This window comes from Cavia porcellus, unplaced genomic scaffold (assembly GCF_034190915.1).
Source record: "Cavia porcellus strain 051 isolate PalLab524CR breed Dunkin Hartley unplaced genomic scaffold, mCavPor4.1 scaffold_13, whole genome shotgun sequence".
Classification (NCBI taxonomy): Eukaryota; Metazoa; Chordata; class Mammalia; order Rodentia; family Caviidae; genus Cavia; species Cavia porcellus.
The window spans coordinates 46463064-46484042 of record NW_026947496.1 but is presented as its reverse complement, the minus strand read 5'-3'; the positions used below and the strand labels follow the sequence as shown (position 1 = coordinate 46484042).

At 42.2% G+C, this 20979-nt stretch overlaps 1 protein-coding gene across 6 annotated transcripts in view; it reads right to left on the bottom strand.

Moving 5' to 3' along the window:
* The window catches only part of Sfmbt2 (Scm like with four mbt domains 2), a 295751-nt gene that overhangs the window by 7251 nt on the left and 267521 nt on the right, over window positions 1–20979 (bottom strand). For all 6 annotated transcript variants that reach the window (XM_063260159.1, XM_063260158.1, XM_063260160.1 and 3 more), the window contains 4 exons: window positions 13743–13918; window positions 10371–10537; window positions 9752–10015; window positions 8722–8850 (listed from right to left, as the gene is read on the bottom strand). In XM_063260159.1, coding sequence (XP_063116229.1) covers window positions 8722–8850; window positions 9752–10015; window positions 10371–10537; window positions 13743–13918 — 736 coding nt within the window. The remainder of the gene's footprint in view (window positions 1–8721; window positions 8851–9751; window positions 10016–10370; window positions 10538–13742; window positions 13919–20979) is intronic.

The following is a 20979-nucleotide window of genomic DNA, read 5'->3' as shown; positions in this document are numbered from 1 at the left end:
CCAGGAGGAGAAAAGTCAGCACATCCCATGAGCCTACCATCTTGCAGGCTAAGAATCAATACCCCTCTCCCCACAAACAACCTGCTGGTTCTGAGGACAGGTTGAGTTGATAGCAACTAAGGTATATAAAGCAACTAAATGCTTGTATTATTGGGCTGATTTTGCAGGCCTGGGGCCAGTAGTCTTGAGCATCTCTTGGGAGGATGACAATATGCAATATAGCAAATAGGGAGATTTCCTTCTATCTTGTCTTTGAAATTCAATATTCTGATTGTTTTACTTTATGCAATATTTGTTTTGATTTTTTTTTAAATTTTATTTAAAAGGAAAAAGAGAAAAAACAAAACAAAACAAAGCAGTGTAAGGGTACAAGTAATACAGAACTACAAAAAAAAAAAAAAAAAAAAACAGTAAGAAATCACCAGTTAATAGATTACATATTATCATCTTAGAGATACTTGCTCAGTTTTGATTGGTTTTATTCTATTTTGTTTTTGGTGATTTCCTATACCTGATGTATTGGACAACTATTATGAAGATAACAAGATATACTATGGTATCTATTATTGTTTTCCTAGTATCCTGCTTTGAAGTTCTATACCAATTTTGCTGCTTTGTTTTGACTGGCTTTGTTCTGTTTTGTTTTGTTGGATTTCATTACCTTTTTTTTTTTTAAAGTGCCATATTATGGCATTCTGTCAAAAATCAAAGTCAAAACAGAATTCTAAAATCAGCTAAAGAAAAATGCCAAGTCATATTTAAGAGAACCCCCCTTATACTAACCGCACATATTTCTCAGCAGAAATCCTATAGGCTAGGAGAAAATTAGATAATATAATCAAAATTCTGAAAGAATAGAAAGCTTGCCAACCAAGGTACTATACCTAACAAAGCTGTGGTTCAGAAATGAAGGAGAAATAAAGAGCTTCCAAGACAGGTAAATGCAGGGAATTCATCTCCAGTAGACAGAATTTAGAGGAAGATGCTTAAGGGAGTCCTAAACCTAGACTCAAAATGAAGATAACTACCATCATGAAAACATACACATACATGGGCAGGTGTGCACACACACTTCCACACATCTCCACGTACACCTTGCCCAGAGTGAAGTGCTAGTCCTTCTATTGAATATACCTACCCCAAAGCCCGTGCCATTAAATGATCATTACATTGAATATGCTACCATGAAGCATGGATAAAGACTCATTCCAAAGGTTGATGAGCATTCTTCTGGACTTTTCTGGCTTCTAATCCTACAATAACCTGATTTGCTAATATGGATGTCTTTTGATTGTGTTATATTCCAGAGGAAATTGTAGTGGCTCAAACAGATGGTCAAACTAAGGCAAAGATAAAAATTAGTGGTATCATGACAGCATAAACCAACTTACCACATTACAGTTTCTGCCACTCAGAGAAGCTTTATAGCCAGAGCTGCCATAAGTCACAAGGACTAAATAGCCACATGATAGCACACAAGCAAGTGTTTCAGACATCATTTATCAATGAATTTCACAAAAGGTGCTAACTTTCTTAAACTGATGGCTTATTTAGCTGTCTTATAAATATCTAAAGCAAATGGTAGCCTTGTGAACACTGGTGTCAAGAGTAAGCATGATTGATCACCTAACTGAGTTCAAAGGACTGATGTTTAGACAAAAAATAATTTACTATCTGATTAGATTCAAAAGCCATAGCCTGCCCTAATAAACACAGCCGTAATAAAATCAAGTATTTACTTAATGTTTGTGCAAATGCACAAGCACTTGCAATTCATTACTTTTAAATTACAGATGAGCACCAGCTATGATGTGTGTAACTATAAGCCATGTCTCAACAAAGACTTATGTGACCTTATCAAATCAGAAAATAAACAGATCAGTCAGCATCACTTTGACAGGCTCCTGCAGGGAGTGTGCAGCCATCGAGAGAGCTGGAATGCACACAAGGTGCTTTCTGACAGAGGACAAAGGGAGGAGACCTTTTTAAGGCAAGTCCTGAGCTCTCCTCAAATCCTCCTTTTTTATGTGCAACTTACAGGGGAAGAAAGGAGGAAGATAAGAGTTAATTCTGTAAAGCTAAATGTACATAAGTGTATAAATAGGTATATATGTGTGTATCTGTCTATACTCAAAGTACAAATTCAAATCTAGATCTCCAGATAAAAACTTGAAGATAGCCTCACTTTCAGTCTTTCTTAAACAGTTCTGGGGGCTTTTGTCCACAACTGTGCAGCCTTTGTAGTACAGATCCTGGGCATAAATACAGGGCTTCTAGGACTTTAAAACCACTGATTTTTTCCTAGGCAGTCAAAATACTTATCCTAGGGATGCTATTGTGCCTTAAATCAAACATGAGGACATGTTGGTTTCCATTCCTGGAGAGTTTGGCTCACTTCAATAAACTATTCCTCAAACTCCAAGCACTTGCCTCCTGGGATAAATATGTGGGATAACAAAAATTCTGTGATTAATTGTATAGAAATGACCAGAGTGACTATCACTGTCAAATTCTCCGCCCATTCTAGGGTACAGCAGGCAAGGGTACATGAGGTGTCTTAGAGGAACAAAGGACACAAAAATATTTCCTGAATGGAGAAATCACACAACATATATCTGAAATACAGTCAGGCTTTGACATTAAATGCTATAACTGCCTAATTCTTTTCCAAAACTGGATGGAGAATATACTCTCTTTCCCAGAATATGGCACTTCCAGTTGCTTTGAGAGAAAGGCTTGGTGTGGCCTCTGCCATCATTCACTGTCAGCACCACCCTCTGCTTCCGAAGTCACCTTCCAACCTCCCAGCCACTGCCTGTTCCAGGAATCTCAGTTCCAATCTCACTTCATGCCCAGTAATCCACAAAGACCCCTGGCCTCTGCTTTTGTGGAGTTGAAGAGGGATTCCCAGGCTTGCTGCAACTGACATCAACTTTTGCGGCTAAGTTCAGTACTGTTTCTTCCCTGATCTCTCTATTTACAACTAAGCCCTCTCTTCTGCTAATGACACCGCTGCTTTGTTCTCTTTTGTGCATCTGCCAATTGTGCATTTGTCTGTGATCCCCAGGCAAGTGTAAGCCTTTAGGGTGTGGGTTGTCTTATCTATCTGTTTTCAAGCAGCTTTTAATAAAGCACCTTGCACTCAGAGGTTATCCCATCTTCTTGTAGAAATGAGAAGTGTTACACATAATTGGCCATAAAGAAATCAAGGGCTTTCTCAATTAGTAATCTTATATTGACTCAGAAAAACTGATCATCAGAAAGTCTTTTCTTCCCATTAGCTGGCACAAGGCAAGCCCATAAATGCGTATTCAAGTACTGGGTGACATGACACCGAGAAAGAACAGGAGACGCAAGCTGTGGGAGATTTGGAAGAAGCATTTAAGGCAGCAGTGTTACAGCTGGTGCATCAGTGAGCATCCTCAGATTTCGTAGGGTTGGGGTTTCCAGGCTGGGGAGCTTTATTACAATGCATGTATTTGAGCCTTCTGTTTTGGAAACAATGGAGGAGAATTATTAAATAGACTGGGCACAGGGGCTCCATGCATTTTTACAAAGACAGAGATATGTCCATCACAAGTCAGGTTAGCAATCTTAAAATAAGCTTTAGCTAGAGAATTTAAAATGGCATTGGTTCAAGGTGTTACAGAGAAAGAAGAACTAACAAGCAAATTCTGTCTGTCATACTCCACTGAATTTACTTTTCTTTTTTAACCTACAATGGTATGTGGGTGATAGAATAACTATCAAACTTAATTTGAGTTATGTAAAATCATGTTAGCAAATACAGTATAAAAAATAATGAGATAAATACTAGGTACCTGTGTATATGTTCTTTAAATTATGCAAGTCAAACATATTCCAGTTTTCAGTTATGATGGCTTCAAAAGAAAATGATGTGAGTATAAAAAAATGAAAAACTGATTCTATAATAAGCTTGCATAAAGGATATTGGGGAGCTTCAAATAACTTTTCAAAGAAACACTCTACTCCTTGCACTCTTCCTAAATGTGGACGGGGCTCCTCTACCTGCCAGGCTGTGTGCCTCTTGGAGGGGCATGCAGCCTCGGACGTAACAGTACTAGGCGAGAGGCAGAGCTACACAGCCATAGGGGGAGACATGTGACAGTGATAATCAGGGACCTTGACCTGGCATTCTCTGACCTCAGATCAGATGCCCCTCTAGCCTAGGCCCCAGCACATGGCCACATGTTCTGTCCTCGTCTCTCCAGGAGGAAAAGGGAATGGGAAGTTCGTTGCAGCTTGGCTCCTTCCTGATCAGCCAGCAGCAGGGGTGAAAACAATTTATGTAAAGGGTCTCTGCTTTGTCATTGCAGGTGAAGAATGCAGCACAGCTAACACTCCCTTGGACTAAACTCTATGCATGGGCAGCATGGAACAGAAGCACATGAAGGCCATGCCTTTGAACTTCAGTTAGAGCTGGCTCACCTACATCCTCTGCCTTGGCCCCTTGTACATCTGGGGTTAAGTTCTGAGGAAGCAACATGAGCTGAGGTTTGTTTGCAAAGAAACTCCTATTTGCAGGAAGATGTAGATTGTAAGAACATGGGAGTTAGAAGTTAAACTATCTCATTAAATATAGAGATCCTCCATCCTGCTTTTTATATGGGAAGAATCAACCAAAAATTAGTCCTGACAGCCAAAGGGGAGAAGTAGTTAAAAATGTAGCTTGGCTTGCAGCTGCTAGCTCCTGCCACCTCTGGACTCTATTCAATAATTTTTCATCTTCCCTAAATGATACAAAGCAGAATTCTTAGATATTACCATTGTGAGAAGACCATGCTACCAAGAATAAAATCATGCATCTGCTGCCATGCTGCCTGCTGAACGCAGCCAGATTTAGCCACTTGACTGTCAGATGTCCTTGCTTTTGAAGGACTCTGGGGACCTCGAGGGACAGCTAACCCTGTATCAGACTCCCGTGCTGCAGACTCCACCTACCCTTGCTCTGCCTCTGATAAGGCAGGAGGGAGGCTGTGTGAACAGAAACAATACTTGGCAAAAGAGTTTGGCCAACATTAGTGCCCTGTGAGAGGGAGCCTTTGTTTTGGTATAAAAGGTTCTTTTCTCTTCAAGTATTATGTAGGTAACATACCAGTCCTCACAGCTGACTTAATTTTTATAAACATGGTCCCACAGACTTCAGACTTGTGGACAGCTCACTTGCATTAAAAAAAATCGCCATAAATAGACTACTGATTTTAAAGAAATGAATATATAACATGGAAGTTATTCTTGACACATATCAAAATTACATTTCTTTTGATAACAGAGTTCCATTTAGGACTTGGCAGTCCCTTAATAGAGATATTCAAGTTTGTAGAAGTAAAAAGAGGAGAGAATAGTTGCAATCAAAAGTCAGCCTGTAAATTAGCCTGAACATATTTTTTATTAAATTACTAATTTGGACAGTTTGCTTATAGTACAGAAGCAGACTAATTCACAAAAGGTGAATGAATTGGCCAATGTTATTTATAGTCTTGTGGGATTTTTTTTTTGTTATGGATGTGTGGTTTTACTGCATTATGTACATGTTTGCAGCATGAAATTATAGGTATAGATTTTTTTAAAAGGTTGCCATAACATTTCAGAAATAAAAGGCATGTATGTTGATAATGAGACGCTTATAATCTTTGCAAACGCTCCTGGTGATTATAACAGTCTCTGAATTTATAACACCCAGAGGCGTGAACACTCACAGCTATTATCCTGTGCGTGCTGCGATCTCATGTACTGGCAGGTGAGTACAGCCTGCGGGCTCCTTCCACTTCATCTAAAAGCCCAGACAATCACCTGCAGTGCCTCACTGGAGGCCTTGCCATATCAGAGCCATGGCATTTAGGCTAAAAGATGTCAGAACAAATTAGTAAAAATGAGTAATTAAAGGTCTGATGGAACGGGAAAGGACCTGAGTGCCCATGCACTGCAGACAGCCCAGCGGGCAACAGTTCTTTATTACAACAGGTGAAACTGCCTAATGTGAAATGTACAATTAGATGGGATTAAGACTCTTGACCAATTAATGCCTACCTATTTTTCTCTCTCATAGGAAGAAAAAGTCCAAATGATGGACAAAGCTTTTAACTGATGCTACAGATGGAGAGCGTGCCCTACTCAAGGCTTCATTTGATAGTTGGGAACATGCCAGTAACATTCCACTTCTTTGAAATGTCCTGAGACATTGTTATAAATTGGACTTAGGAGTTGAATAAAATAGGATTTTGTGTAAGTAGTATATTCTCCTTTTCCCCAAAACAGCTCTGTTTTACTTCCTGTTACTGAGGAATTTGTACAAGGTAGAATGGATTCAAGCTCCACACCTAACTTGCACACTAGAAGTGAGAAAATCTGTGCGTTTTGTTCCGGTTCTACTGAAAAAATACTTCTTAGTTGAAATGGCTTTTGGACTAAAACAAAATAAAAGAAAAACAGTAATATACAGAACTACATTCCATAACCCCTTTTTGGATATTGTAAGACACATAACAGGTGTCATTTGTATATGTGAACGAACAGATACATATTGGCATATTTAAACTGTGCAATCACTATTTGTCATATATTTGAATGCACTGCTTTTGGGGAGGCAGTCCTACTAGCCATAAATAGCAGACAGGGAAAATGCTGTGTGGGCATAAACAAGTTCTGTATCACATCACCTCCAACATGACTTGTAATTCTCTCTTTTCTGTTTGTGTTATAATGAAGGGACAAGGTCATTACCCGGGAACTTTAGGTCAAAAAAGGACTTCTCTTTACTTATCTTTCAGTGTTACACACCGAGGAAGTGCAGCAAATGTCAGAAAACAGGGAGGTCACCCTCTGCCTGGCTCCATTCATTCCTACAGCATGAACTTACTGGGTGTCTGCATAAGGTTTCAGGGTGGATCAGATGATCATGTCACCTCATGGACTTCCCCAGATACAGGATGTGAGAACTCTGAATGAACCACAACACTCTCCTCAGGGGACTGCATTGATTCACTTTGTATAAGTCAGCACTGCACTGACTTGGGAGAAAAGCTGAGAACTTTCCTGGGTGCATGAGAACCAGAAATATTCTTTTTCCTTCTTATTTAATGCTTGAAAACTTCTCTTCCTAGAGTTTTGGTTTGTTAATTCTAAAAAAAGACTGGATAAACATATCTCAAATCTACTGTACTAAAATATTGTATTAAAAATACTGCTAAAAAAACACGAAGTCTTAAAAGAGTTTTTCTACACTAGGGAACACTGTGAGAAATTTCAACAAATGGCACACACATGGTACAGAAAGAACCACAGGCTTCCACGTGAACTTTTCAGACAAGCCGAGTGAAGAATGGTACGTGGTGGTATGTGTATGGAATGGCAATTTCTTTTCTTATTATTTTAAGGGAAAATATAAATGAAAACCTTTTCATAGCGCATCATGGCATGTCTTATGTCTCAGCTAACTATAGTAACTTCTTTTATTAGGTTATAAACTTCCTTAGGTATAGATTGCATCAATTACTGTTATACTTGTCATTAGACCACAGGTTAGCACTATCTCATGGTTAAAGAAATAAAGACAGCTAAGAAAACATTAACTTATTCAGCATTCAATGAACACAATAAACAGAGAGTGGCTATTGCCACTCAATTCTGGTGTAGCAGACACCTTTTCTCCTACTTCTCCTGCACAGCATAACGAAAACCACTTGACATTATCTATATACCAAACAGAAGACTCTGAAAGGTGAAGCAAAAAGGGCAGACCAGCTAGGGGCCATCGGATCTGAGTTAATGACATGGTGCAGAATTTTTTACTTTTTATTTTTGTGGTGTTTGTGTGGATCATATCATCAGGACTTGAGTAAAAGAACTTGGTGACCAGATTTTCCAGACAGGCACTGATAAGAGGGCCCACTCAAAGCCTGTGTTTTATAGCCAGAGAACTAGCAAAGGGGCAGTTTAGCAAGACAAAAAGCCTGCAGAAACCAGCAGCTCTACTGGCAGACAAACACCATAGGGAAATCTGGTCCAGCCCTGTCTATACTAGATATAAGGCCCAGCAAGCAACTCAGCTAGGATGCAGTCAGGTACCTGAGTTCCCCAACAAGGCAGCATCTGAGAAGGCCAAGCTGAGAACTGAGATGTTCTTTTATTTACTTATTCATTTATTCTCGGTGCTGGGTATTGAACCCAGGACCTTCACACTGAGCTACATCCTTGGCCCTTTTTTATCTTGTATTTCCAAGCCTCGCTCTTGGTAAGTCTCTAAATTGCTCATGCTGGGTGGGAACATGCAATCCTTTTGTCTTAGCCTCTCAAGCACTGAGATTACAAATTTATAACACTAAGTCCTGCTAAAGCTTGGATTTTGTTTTGCCTGTCTGGCAGTAAACAGTGAGCCCCCGACAGTGGATCACTGCAGACTGAGCCTGGACGCCCACCAGTCAGTCACAGACAGTCATCAGGGTACTATGAGAGGAACCTCATCCCTATGATGTCAGTGAGCCCAGTAGGAAGTGGGAACAAGGTTTTAATGGATCCTGCAGAGAGCAGGCTATCTCCCACAGCTGCCCAGGAGTACTCAGGAGGCATTATGCAGTGTCATCTGCAGCTGGGACTTTGACTCCCACCTAGCAGTGATGCAGAAGCCAAGAAAAGATAAGAGGTTGCATAAAATCTGGAACCTCCTAATACAAACCAAGGGCCACATCAAAAGACATGTACCTGCTCCTGGAAGATCTTGGCCAAGGGGGCGCAGTCTGTCAACTTAATGAACCGTACCACGTCGGTGACTGTCCATTCCAAAGGGTTGCTCTCCAGGATGAGCCTTTCCTCATCCTCCTGTTTTGTGTCCTGCAGGGAAGAGTGAGCAGGAGATAGTCACTACACCCAGTATGGTCAGCAGGCTCTTTTTCTTTTCCTTCCAGGCCCCAGTCGCTGTGTAGACCAGAGCCGCCACCTCCTTTTCCTGAACAAGTCACAGTAACTCAGTCTTTGGGGTGTCTTATAGTAATTGTCTCAGTTAGTTTCTCCTAAGCCACAGTAATGCTTGTGCCTTAAAAGTTACCAAACAGCTCAGTGATGGTCTATCTTAAGTTCTCAGCTAGAAACAGCTTGGGCCTACAGACTGACTCCAGTTGGATTAGTCACTGGGTTTGGTGATAATAGTGACAATCACTTTTTCAGGGGACTAGCTGCCAACTTTGGGTCTAGAGGAAGTGTGGCACAGAGATTCACTACTTGAGGATATCACAGAGAAGCCTCATAAGGAAAGAGAAAGAGCAAAATGCAGGGGCAGAGACAAGATGAAATTCTGGAAGCCTAGTGTTCACAGAGACTTGGAGGACTTGACTTGTCTGCCCTCCTGACAAAAAGCCCTAATGGTATTCATGTCGCCCAGTGAAGTCACTGTCCCAGCCCTCAGGATTCCTTTCTCATGGTGGATGACCTGATCTACCACAAGGTGAGATGAGTGCCTTTTACACTTAGGAACTTCTCTGGAGCAGCTGCTATCTTTTTAGATATTTTAAAGTGGTTTCCCCAAAATCTGCCCCAAACTGCAATTCATGTTTTTCTCCTTTGTTTTTTTTTCCCCCCTGTGACACTGGAGATTGGCTCAGAGACTTTGCATTGGTTAGACTGGTTTTGAACTTGTGATCTTTCTGCCAGAGTGTGGGATTGCTGGTGTGCCCTACCACACCTGGCTTCATGTTTTTCATAAAGAGGACTGGCACACTCTCTACTTTAAGCTCACCTCTGAGCCCTCAGGCTTGGCAGGCGGGCCCTTGTCCCCCTCATCGGTAGAGGGAGTAGGGGGCACTGGACGGCCCCTTCGGGCCCTCTCCACAGGCGGCCGGTGGGTGGGCTCTGAACTGCTCCGCAAGGTAACAGCCCTCCGGGGCCGCGCTGAGGGCACCTCTGCTGAGGAGGTGTCTGTCTGGTCATCTCGGAGCTCAGAGCCAGTCTCCTCACTAGCAGTGTCATCATCCAGGGCATCTGCATCCTCCTCGTCACTTTCCTGAGAAGAAGAGAGATGTGCTACAGAAGTGGGAGGAGGGAAAGGGATGCGTGTGGATGCAACAGGTGGCCCAGCCTGCCCCCACAGCCACACGGTGGGATCTGATCCCAGCTCCTGTCCCTCCCAGGGCTTGTCCTAGGCACCCTCTAAAGACTCAGTGGATAGTCCTTACCAAGTCCTAATGCTACCCTTTCTGAGCCAAAGCAGCTGAGCACGTGGTTAGGAAGCGGAGGAGGCTCCTTAGTTCATGCTTTAAACCATTCTACAAGCAGACTTCACCAGTGCAGCAGACCCCTGGCTGCAAAGCCTGAATGTCAAAACCAAAGGTTGGAAAATGCTGTGGGGCAGAACCTACCTCCCCAGAGCCTGCTGTGAAGTCCACAGTGGAGGACCTTCGTTTCTTCTGCACAAACATAGATTTTCGCCGTTTCCTTCTTCTAGATGGTTTAGGATGCCCGCTTTCAATGTTGCTTTCCCCAATTGGGGGTTTAATGATCTTCTTTCTCTTTCCATAATAATAAGCTACCAAGAGAAAAGATGATTTAAAAATGTTTAGGCTACACACACATGTATGGGGACAAAGACAGGACAGGAAGGGAGGACAGAGGAGGGAAAAAAGAGGAGAGAATGGTTATTTCTTTTTGGAGAATGTACCTTTGACATCTCATTTGTATTGCAGGAACATGGTCTGAGAAAACAGCTGCACAGAATAAACATCTCTCTGATGCTTCAAAGTTAGAAAGTGTTAGTGACTTACTGTCTTTCCAGTACCCATATGTTGAAGACCTAATCCTAGTATGAGTGTATCAGGAGAAGGGCCTTGAAAGGAGGTAATTAATGTTGAATGAAATCATAAGGATGGGGTCCTAATCTAACAGGACTGTGTACTTATGAGAACAGAAAGAGACCCCAGGATGTGCACACTCAGTGAATACCCCACATGAGGACACAGCAGGAGGCAGGAGTCTGCGAGCTGAGAACACCCCAGAAACCAAACCTGCTGACACCTTAGGCAGCAGCCCACAGAGCTGTGGGCCACAGATACCTGTTGCTTAAGCCATCTGGCATCTGGGGCATTCTGTTATGGAAGTCCAACCAGACAGATAGGTAAAGGTTGTCAAAGGTTCCTGTAGTCCTTTTGGAGGTTCATCTTTTCCCTTTCTGAGCTCCAAATACCACATGTGGAGGTACAGTCCCTTCCACTGGTACGTGTTGATATCTCCTTCCAATACTGAACTGTCAGTTGACAGGCACTTTTGGATACACATTTTGAGTCATGATAGATTCTTCTATCTCTTGATCTGACCAAGACAAACTAATATCTTAAGCAGAACAACCAAATTCATATTCAAATGGCATTCTTTCTGTACCACCACATGTGAACCCTACTGTCTTCTGATTCAAGGGAAACTCACCACTTTTTATTTCTGCAGCAGGAATGTATGTATGTACCAACATTTTAAGCTGTTTGAAAATTATTATCAATTTTAAGGATGACTAATGTTTTTGTAAGTTAAATGTACAATTGACTAATTATAGCACTAAGAGGGACCCAGGATTCAATTATGACCATGAAGAAGAAGGATTACTTACTACCTGAAAGCTCAACTGTCCCGATAGGATGCCACCAGCCCGTGAAAGAACCTAATGCAACTCAATAATTCTTACCCATGGATGAAGTGAGACAATAAATAAATAAATAAACAGGATAAAACAAAGATCCATCAAAATGTGCAGCTCCTTGGTTATGGTGCCTGCCCCTACTGTTCAGGCAAATGCCATTTCATACATGCCACCAGCCAAACCATTAGCTTCGTCACACAGACAATGCTCACTGACATTCCTAGACCTCAATATCCTCGTTTGCAAGATGAGACCATCAGAGCTAAGCCACACAGATTCCTTGCAGCTCAGACTTCTGCATTCCCTACACTTGCACTGAGTCCACAAGGAGCATGTTTATAAAAACTGTCCACAAAGTGCACAGAAGCAGTCCTAGAACTCAAAAGAAAGTATCCCTGCTCTCTTTCATCAAGATTCAGGGTGGCAGAAGAGCTTGGAACAGTCTACCAGACTCAACTGTACCAGGACAATGCTCCTGGATGAGCAGAAGCACACTGCCATGGGATGAATGCAGCTTCTCTCCTACCTCCAGCTACAGGTACAAGTGACTAAGCTTTGGCTTCTGCTCAAAGGCGCCAGCAGGCATGGCAAAAGAGACATAGACTGGGTTTCAGAAACTGGCAGCCAGAAATCAGAAATGGGCTCACTGAATGCAACCAAAGTTTGCACACTTTTTGAACCCCAGCATTACATGAGTGGTCCCTGCCCTGATTTTTCCAGAATCTACCCAAACAGCACTGTTATCCTCCCACTGGAGCTCAGGTTCAATCTGTAGCAACATTGCTCGAAGGTGACCAATAGGATCTTAGGGTTTTTAAGTTTTATAAACCCAGACCCAGAATGATCTCTAAGCCCATTTCACCTCCCTGCAGTTGAGATAACAATGGCCTGCTTCTTCTCCCCTATTGCCTTTGTACCAGAAGTACAGGGAAGCCAATCTGTAGGATGAACTTCAGCTGCCAGTCACATTGTGCTCTGTGTAGGAGCAGACGGGGCCCAGTGAATCCCTGCCTTGGCCAAAGGTGATGTGGAAAAGAGCTCTTCGGGAAGCAGGTGACATAAAAACATGCATGGTTCTCACCTGAGACTACGCCATGTGTGCCAGCTAAAATGAGAAACAACTGATAGGGGAATGGAAGTAGAAGATGGGCTTGGGTGTACATGTGTGTACAGACAGAAACAGACAAAACAAGGAAAGTTGCATTCTGAACACTGGCCTCAGTGCATTCGGATTCCTTGTTCCAACACACAAGCTGACAAATGCCCGGTCTCACAGAGCATCAATCATGTGGCTGGAATGTAGGATGGAAGAGCCAATTTCCCAAGTTATTGCCCCAGAATAATACAACTGAGGGGAGATGTAGGAAGATTAGAAGTTGGGAATCAAGAGTTTTTAGAGCTTGAGATATCAGAGATGGAGCAAGTGGGGTAGCTACCCAAAGGAAAAGAAAACAGTGAGAACAGAGGAAGGGAAGAGAAACAGCCCAAGGCAGAGGTATCTACATGTGATGGGAGCAGAAGTGGCACATACTAACAGCTGACAGAATGGGGCCAATGCTGGGTCATGCCTTGCCAATGGGCAAACCAAGGCATCTGGGACCAAAAAAAGGAATAGGTGCTTCTGAATGAATCCTCCAATGTCTGAGAGAGTTCTGAGGGCTACATCTATGCAGGTGAGAAACTGTGGCAAGCAAGTGGCAAGAAAAACAACAGAAGAATCATTACAACTTCTCAGCATAAAGACAAGAAATCAATTCAAGGTCCCAAGTATTGTATCACTATAATCATTTTATCATGCCCTTTATCCAGCCATATTTCTTTGGGATCAATCACTCCTCTGGAATTCATGGTAGTAAATTTATGACATTGTCACCTCTCCTTTTCCGAGCCTGCATGGATAATCCATTCTATTTGGAGCCATCTTTTCCTTTCCTTATGCTTTAAAAACACACACGGATCTGCGACAGCAAATCTTAAAGAACTTTCCAGGACAATTTGTATGAAAAACTACTCCAAAGGTTAAAAACAAAACAGAAGCCAAATAACATCCCACTGTGAGTGAGGCCTGATGTGGTGGGGGTTGTTTTTCATCACTCATACTCACTGTATTTGGTTTTGGTGTGGATGGAGCAGTTCTCTGGGCAGTTTTCAGAAACCAGCACAGGACTGAACAAATTTGGACAGCATTCTAGCTTGGCACACACGCGCCGGCAGAAGTTTGCTACCTGGTCAGATGTTCGCACAATCTTGACCACAGCTCTATAGGTTTTGCCTCTGTACCTACAAAGGAAGAAAAGCAAAGCACTGTGAAATAACTTATTATTTATACTTATTCCACACAGCACATTCATTTGCTAATAGCAGTCACTTCATTTACTAGTAACAAACTATACTGTGTGTTTTTTACTTGTTTGTTATATACTTATACTCTCACAAAAATACTTTTAAGAAATGCAAACTCACACGCAGAAAATCATGTGATTAACAGTTGTAAAGATTAAAGATTCTTGCTTAGCATGTTCTCTCTGCAGTCTGTAATCCCATACCCAGTATCAGTGTACATAGTACATACCCAATAGTCATGGTTCCCAAAATGAGGCTAACGAAATCAGATACTTTTGTGCCTCTGTATTTCACTTCTAAAAATAGAGGTGCAAATGGGATCATGATTCTGCTTTGCAAAATCATGCAGATTCAGAACATTGAAATGACATCTTTGTCAACACCACATATCCTATTGCTGACATGGGCAATTTCCATTATTCATAAATGTCATTAGTGCGCAACGGTGAGAGGTAAGCAAGATCATATTGAAAAGGAGACAAACACAATGGATTTCCCAGGAGGAAAACAAAAACCAGAAACTGTAGCACAGCCACACAAGATGAACAGATCACCTAAGGGTGCCTGGCACTGTAGACACCAGGAGGCAGCTAGGGCTCTGGGGCCCAAGGAACCATAATGGACTTCCATTGTACTAGCAACAGCTACAGAAAAAAGCTTCTCTAAGTCAGGAGTATCAAGGAGCCACATGAAGTGATTAAGTCCTGTGCTTTCTAGGATGGTACAGTGACAGGTGTTCTGTGAACAGAAACTGCTCCTACAGAAGGCACGTGCTCTACTGTCCCTCCTGTCTTGCTTTGACTTCCTCGTTATGAAGCTGTGCATCTGACTCTTTCTGAAATTTCGAGCACACCTTCAGCACCTCCTCAGGGACTCAGATCTCAATGGAGTGCCGGGAAGTGGGTAAGGTCACAGCGCAGTTCAGAAAACAGGCAAGAGAATCAACAGTTCTTTGTATAAATCTATATTTCCCATTCCACTGAAGTCTTTGGAAAGTGATGGGTCTTTATTTATAAATGAGGAATAATGAAACGCATCGCTCTAGTTTAAAACAAAACAGGCAAACAAAAAAGGGAGGGGTAGTTAATTTAACCAAGGGACCTCACCTAAAAGACTTTCCTTTTTTTTTAAAGACAGGGTCTCATTATGCAGTTCAGGCTGATCTTGAACTCACTTTCTACCCCAGGCTGGCCTCAACAAACCTTCATTTTTGTTATGGAATGAACTATGTTCCCTCATCTCATAGGTTAAAGCCCTAACCCCAACATGACTGTATTTGGAAATGGGGTCTATAAGGAAATAAAGGTTAAACATTGTCCACATGGCAGGCCCTGGTACAACAGGACTGATGTCCAGACATGAGGAAGAAGAGATACCAGAGAGGTGTGCACAGGCACAGGCCATGTGTGGACACTGTGAGATGACAGCCACCCATACGGTAAGGAGGCTCAGGAGACACCAGCCCCCCCAGCACCTTGATCTTGGACTTGTACCCTCCAGACTTGCGGGAAAATGAATGACTGCTGTACTCTCCTGGGGAAGACTGCGCTGACTAACACAACTCTCGTATCTCACGTAGGCAAGGGAAGGACGAGAACAGGGGTCTTCAGACCCACAAAGCTTTCTTCTTGATCATGGTGCTGCTCGCTACATCTCCCCTTTTTTTGGATTACATTTTGTAACAATCCTCTGTAGTTAACTTAAGTACTTTTCCCTTTTCTTCCCAAGAGCAATTTAGACTAAGGCTACGATAGCTATATCCAAACTTTTCAAGGTACCCACAAAATGAGACCTGACACTCAAAAACTTCTTATACTTACCACAGTGAACTGATTTGATGATATAGAAATCTTAAATTACAACTAACATTGCTTACAGAGATGGCTACTTTACTGCTATGATTTTAAAAATTAATCTCCTGCAGTCTTCCCTGTTACTTGGTTGCAACAGAGGGAAATTACAATCCACGTTGCCGAAGTGTGACTACTAAGGTTCAGTATCGTGGCACATATTTGTAATTCCAGCACTCTGGGAGGCTGAGGCACGGAGATAGTTAAGTGTGAGCCCAGGCTGGACAGTTTAAAAGTTAGTGCTATCTCATCTCAAAGTAAAAAATAAGTGTGAAGGCCTGAGTTCAACTCTCAGCACTTCCACAAAAAAAAGTATAAATACTGAGGGAAAATAAAAATTAACTGCACCCTCCAGGATAACAAAGAATTTAGAGGGAAAATGCTTTTAAGAAAAAACATACAATGAAATCATCAGCATAGAAATAACAATTAGACCTACAGAAAGCAGAATGGATGGTTCTTGTTTTTAAGTTTGTGAAGCTTTTATCCAAGTATTTATGGTATTTATGGTAATATGATATAATCAATGAAAATAATAAACATTTGAAAATAAGTTTCAGTTACTTTTCAATACTGTTTTAAATCTACCATGGGTGCAAAATGACAAACTTTCCAGTTGGAACCAGATCACAGGTTTTTGTTTAGTTCATGACCACTAAATGTAGAAGCCAATGGTAAGAGAGTGCATTAAAATAGCTGCCTATGAAACTCTGCCTTCAATGTGTGTGTCCTCATTTTTAAATTGGAATCCTGATCAATTTATTTTGCAGAAAAACAGCAGCTACTGGTAACTCTGGAAGACACACCTATTTAAATTTTTGGAGAACCAATTACAATCAAGAAGAATGAACTTCCTGGGTAAGCCAACATGCAACTGGTGAGGCAAACACCATCTTCCTCTAACCTGCTGTTTCTCACACTTCTCCATTCAGTCCACAACAGTGTGTAACAGGAATGTCAGGCAATTAATTTGTGCTAGTATTAGTATTAAAAGGGGATGCCACTTTTGTAATTTGTAGGCAAGACATTCAGTTTAAAACTTGACTGGTTCACGAACAGTAACATGATGATGGAAATAAACAGAAAAAACTACTAGTGAGTGTGTTACAACCTGTTTTTGTTGTTTTTGTTTAATGTTGTTGCAGACACTGGAAAAATATATTTTACCTACTAAATCATTTTTTAAAGTTCCAACAGCAAAACAACCAAATTCTACCTTGAAAAAGCACTTTGAATTTATTCACTACTCATTCATACGCTAGGACCTCTGCCCTCCCTTTCCTTTATTTCTCTGATGTGCCCAGCTTGACTCTGTGTATTTAGAACTAAAAAGCAATGCTTTGTAGATAAAATCGTGCTTTAAATCCTTTATCCTTGCACAACTGTTGATTTTCCTAGAACCTCTAGTGACCCTATACAAAAACTTTCCTCTCGCCATGTGTCCCCAAGGAGGACCTCTAGGATGTACTTCTGGGGAGGAGGGGTTTTGCTTCCTCTGGTGCATTTCACAGCAAAATCAGCGCAGCTCTGTAAACACTGCCTGTCCCTCACATGGTGGAAAATGAATTAAAATAGTGTCTGGGTCTGTTTTGTTTTTCTTGCAGTTTCATCCACTGTATCTTTGACGGTCTTAAGGTACTATTTTAAAAGAACCCAGTATCAAGATTCCTCAAATCCTTTAAAAAAAACAACAAAAGAAAAAAAAGCGAGTCCTGAAAGTCAGTTTAGATGTCACAGTGGGAGGAAACTCAAGACAATATATATGCTCACCAAATCCTCAAATAACAAATTACCAGAGCACATCAGAGGGACAGGATGGGGGGGGGGGGAGTGGCCTGCTTTCTGTGGGAAATGGGAGGAGGATGGCTTTTTTCCTTCCTAGTTCAGAGTGATTCAGTGGACATAAATGTTTTAGTGAAATTTCTCATAATGAGGAAAAGCCTATTTAAATGTAGGAACATGAGATTTACAGCATGGTCTCAAAATAGTCGATGGCTTTTTTTCTTTCTTGTCCTTTCTGTATGACTCTGTCAAGAAGCCACAGTGGTGGTAGAAGGACTGACCCAGGAAGGTGCTGGGTCTGGATGGTGGGATCACTTGTCAAAGCTGCTGGCAGACAGCTTCCAGCTGCAACCGCAGGAGGGTCAGCCTTAGCTGCCAAAGCTGCCTTGCCCTGGCCTTTCCCAGGATGGTTCTCATCCAGCAACTGGTGTGTGGGTGGGAGTGCTGGGCTCATGGGTACAACTCAGAACAATCGTGAGTTCCCAATCCCAGAGCTAACTCCTAATCCCAGAGCTGTCCAGGCCCCTTCTGCCAGTCCTGCTGCTGCCTCTCTTCCCCAGGGCTTGGCAGCAAGGCCCATCCGGTCCTCAGGCTGGACAAGGGAGGTTGTCATCCGTATACAGGATGGTCCAAGAGGGCGGACACTGGGGGGGTTCAGGGACCCAATCAAATGCATACCCTGAAGCTGGCATGAGCCGGACTTCCCACTGCCACACAGAGACGCAAACATGGGAAAGGAAGGGGCAGGACGAGCAGCCTGCTACACGGGCCCTGGAACAGATCCAATGGTGAGTGTGCAGAAAGGGGCTGACAAAGCAGGCCTGGAGCTGCTGTCTTTAGAGAAGCCAGCTGGCAAGATGCACCACTGACTGGCATCTGGTAACTTAGATTTCCAAAGTGCCTAGCACGGTCTTCTGTGATTAGCCTGTGCAAACCATGTGGTACACTTGGACCCGTTTTCATGCTAGAGCTCTGGCATCTGGCATCTGACAAAAGGGCATGGGAGGGGCCAGCCCTGGAGAAGAACTCTTGGCTTGGCTGCTCTGCTCAGAAATATCACCCTTGTATTCCTGCATCTACATTGCTGGGGAAGGAGCAGGCACTGCCATGCGCTCTGAGGGAGAGGGACAGCACACGAGGATGCCTGCCTGCACACGGACATTCTTCCAGACTACCTGTGTCTACTTTCCTTAAGTTGCTACCACACATAAGGTGTAACTATATGTTAGATCCTGTGATTACTTGTAGCAAGTCTCTGGATAAGAGATGATCTTAGGGGCTCCTGACCCGAAAGATAGAGGAATAAATACAAATATGGTTGTTATACATGCCTGCATAGATAAACAATACATTTATGAATATACAGATAGGCACATGGACACAAATCCCCTAGCTCTGTCCACTGAGAGCCTGGTAGCAGCCACACTGTACTACCAGTAAGATTAGCTCATGTCAAGTCTTAGGTTCTAGATAGCATTTTTCACAACTCTTGCCTCCCCGCTGTACTCCCTCAGAAAAGACAAGGAAAACAAGGCTCCTTGGAGAAATAGCTAATTTCAGAACTGGGACTAGGAACGGAGATGAGTTTGGAACATGTTGTTGAGTCAGAAAGTTAAAAAAAAAAATCAAAGAATGACAGAGACACATGAAAGGGACAAAGCAGCCAGCTTCATGAGAACTGTCATAAATCTGCTCTGGGGCAGGCAGCTTCTGCTCCCAGCAGAGACACTCAAGCAAACTTATCCTAAATCCCCATTCCAGAGCAGCTTTTCATGTTAGTGAAGATAAAAAGACCACATAAACAGACATTATCCTGAGCTTTCTTATCTTCTGTTTGTTCTCCTACAATCCAACTTGTCTTTCTCAGAGAAATCCCCTCTTTCTATAGAAGCCTTTGCTCTCCTCTGGCTCATCCTACTAAGGTAGCCACATTAGCCCCAAATTCTAAGTGACTTTTAGAGCGCTCATCACTGAGCATTCCCACACATAAATCAATTCCCTTTGTTGTCCTGCTAATGTGTCTTCTGTCAGTTTAATTCTCAGGATCCCAAGCATACACCCTAAGAGATTCTGTGGAAAAGTTTTTCCCTCCCTGACTTCAGTAAGGCAGCTTGCATGGCTTTCTAATTATTTCCTCCTAAGCAATGAAAGGATTTATTGCCATATGCCAGTGCTGGTTGCTGGAGTACAAACAGACAGAAAAAGAAAGCAAAAGGAGTGCTAGAAAAACTGGTCCCTTCTTTCATACGTTAAGACTGGAGGAAAAATCCAGAATGGATTTTCAGACAAAAAGAAATGTGATGATCCATTCACAACAAACAGTGCAGTCCAAACAGGATAACATCAATGGGGCCCAAGATCTATCATTCATCTTCAGAATGACGCCAGTCAGGACCCCTATCAGGACCTGTAGCAAAAACTCATCAGGTGGGGATGGGAGTGAGGGAGTGGAGGTCAAGTTTCCCAATCCTAAGCTGAGTCCACCTCTTCAAAGACTGCAGGAAGAAATAAAAGAGAAACCGAGAAGCTCTAAGGATGCTGCGCAAACAGAGAAGCTCTGCTTGCTGCAAGAAAAGCATTCTTACTAGCATTCTTACTAGCAGAGCTAGTAAGACCGGTTGGAATTTTTCTTCAAAACAAAGCTTTCATTTCATTATCATCTTCTTCATTATCCCACACTAGGGGTGGTGTAGTGGTCACCGCCTTTCAGTCTCACAGAACTTCATTGCTCTGAAACTTCTCTTTCCTTTCACTTCCTGTATTTCAAGAGAAACTATGTACAAATGGGCTGCTGAATTTATTTTAGGAGTGATACTAGTTCTTCAAAACATCTCAAACCGCTCTGCCTTTGAACCAGGGACTCCACACCATAATAGGATGAATTTAAGTGCACAGAGAAATGGAGCTCATGCCTCAATCAGGTTGGCTCCTCTGCTTGCTCAAAATGCTGCACCCATTTTATAGAGAGTAAATTCCACTCATTTGAGCAAGGTAAACAAAAATTAACACCGAATCTTTTTCAACAAAGATCTTTCCATTTTGGAACACTTTTCCACCCCAGTCACCAATAGGTAAATACTACATCTTACTGTTCATGACATATAGGCAGGAGTACAGGACAAAAGTGAAACAAAACAAACAAATAAAAAAGAAGTGAGGAAGCAGTTACCTGGGTGTGGTGGCACAAACCTGTGAGCCCAGCACTCTGGGAAGCAAAAGCAGGAAGATTGCAAGTTCAAGCCCACCCTGGGCAACTAACACACTTAACAAGACCCTGCCTCAAAATTTAAAAAAATGGGAAAAAAAGAGGTAGGTGGAGTAAAAACAGAAGCACATATAAAATTAGCCACTGCTTATTCAAAAGAA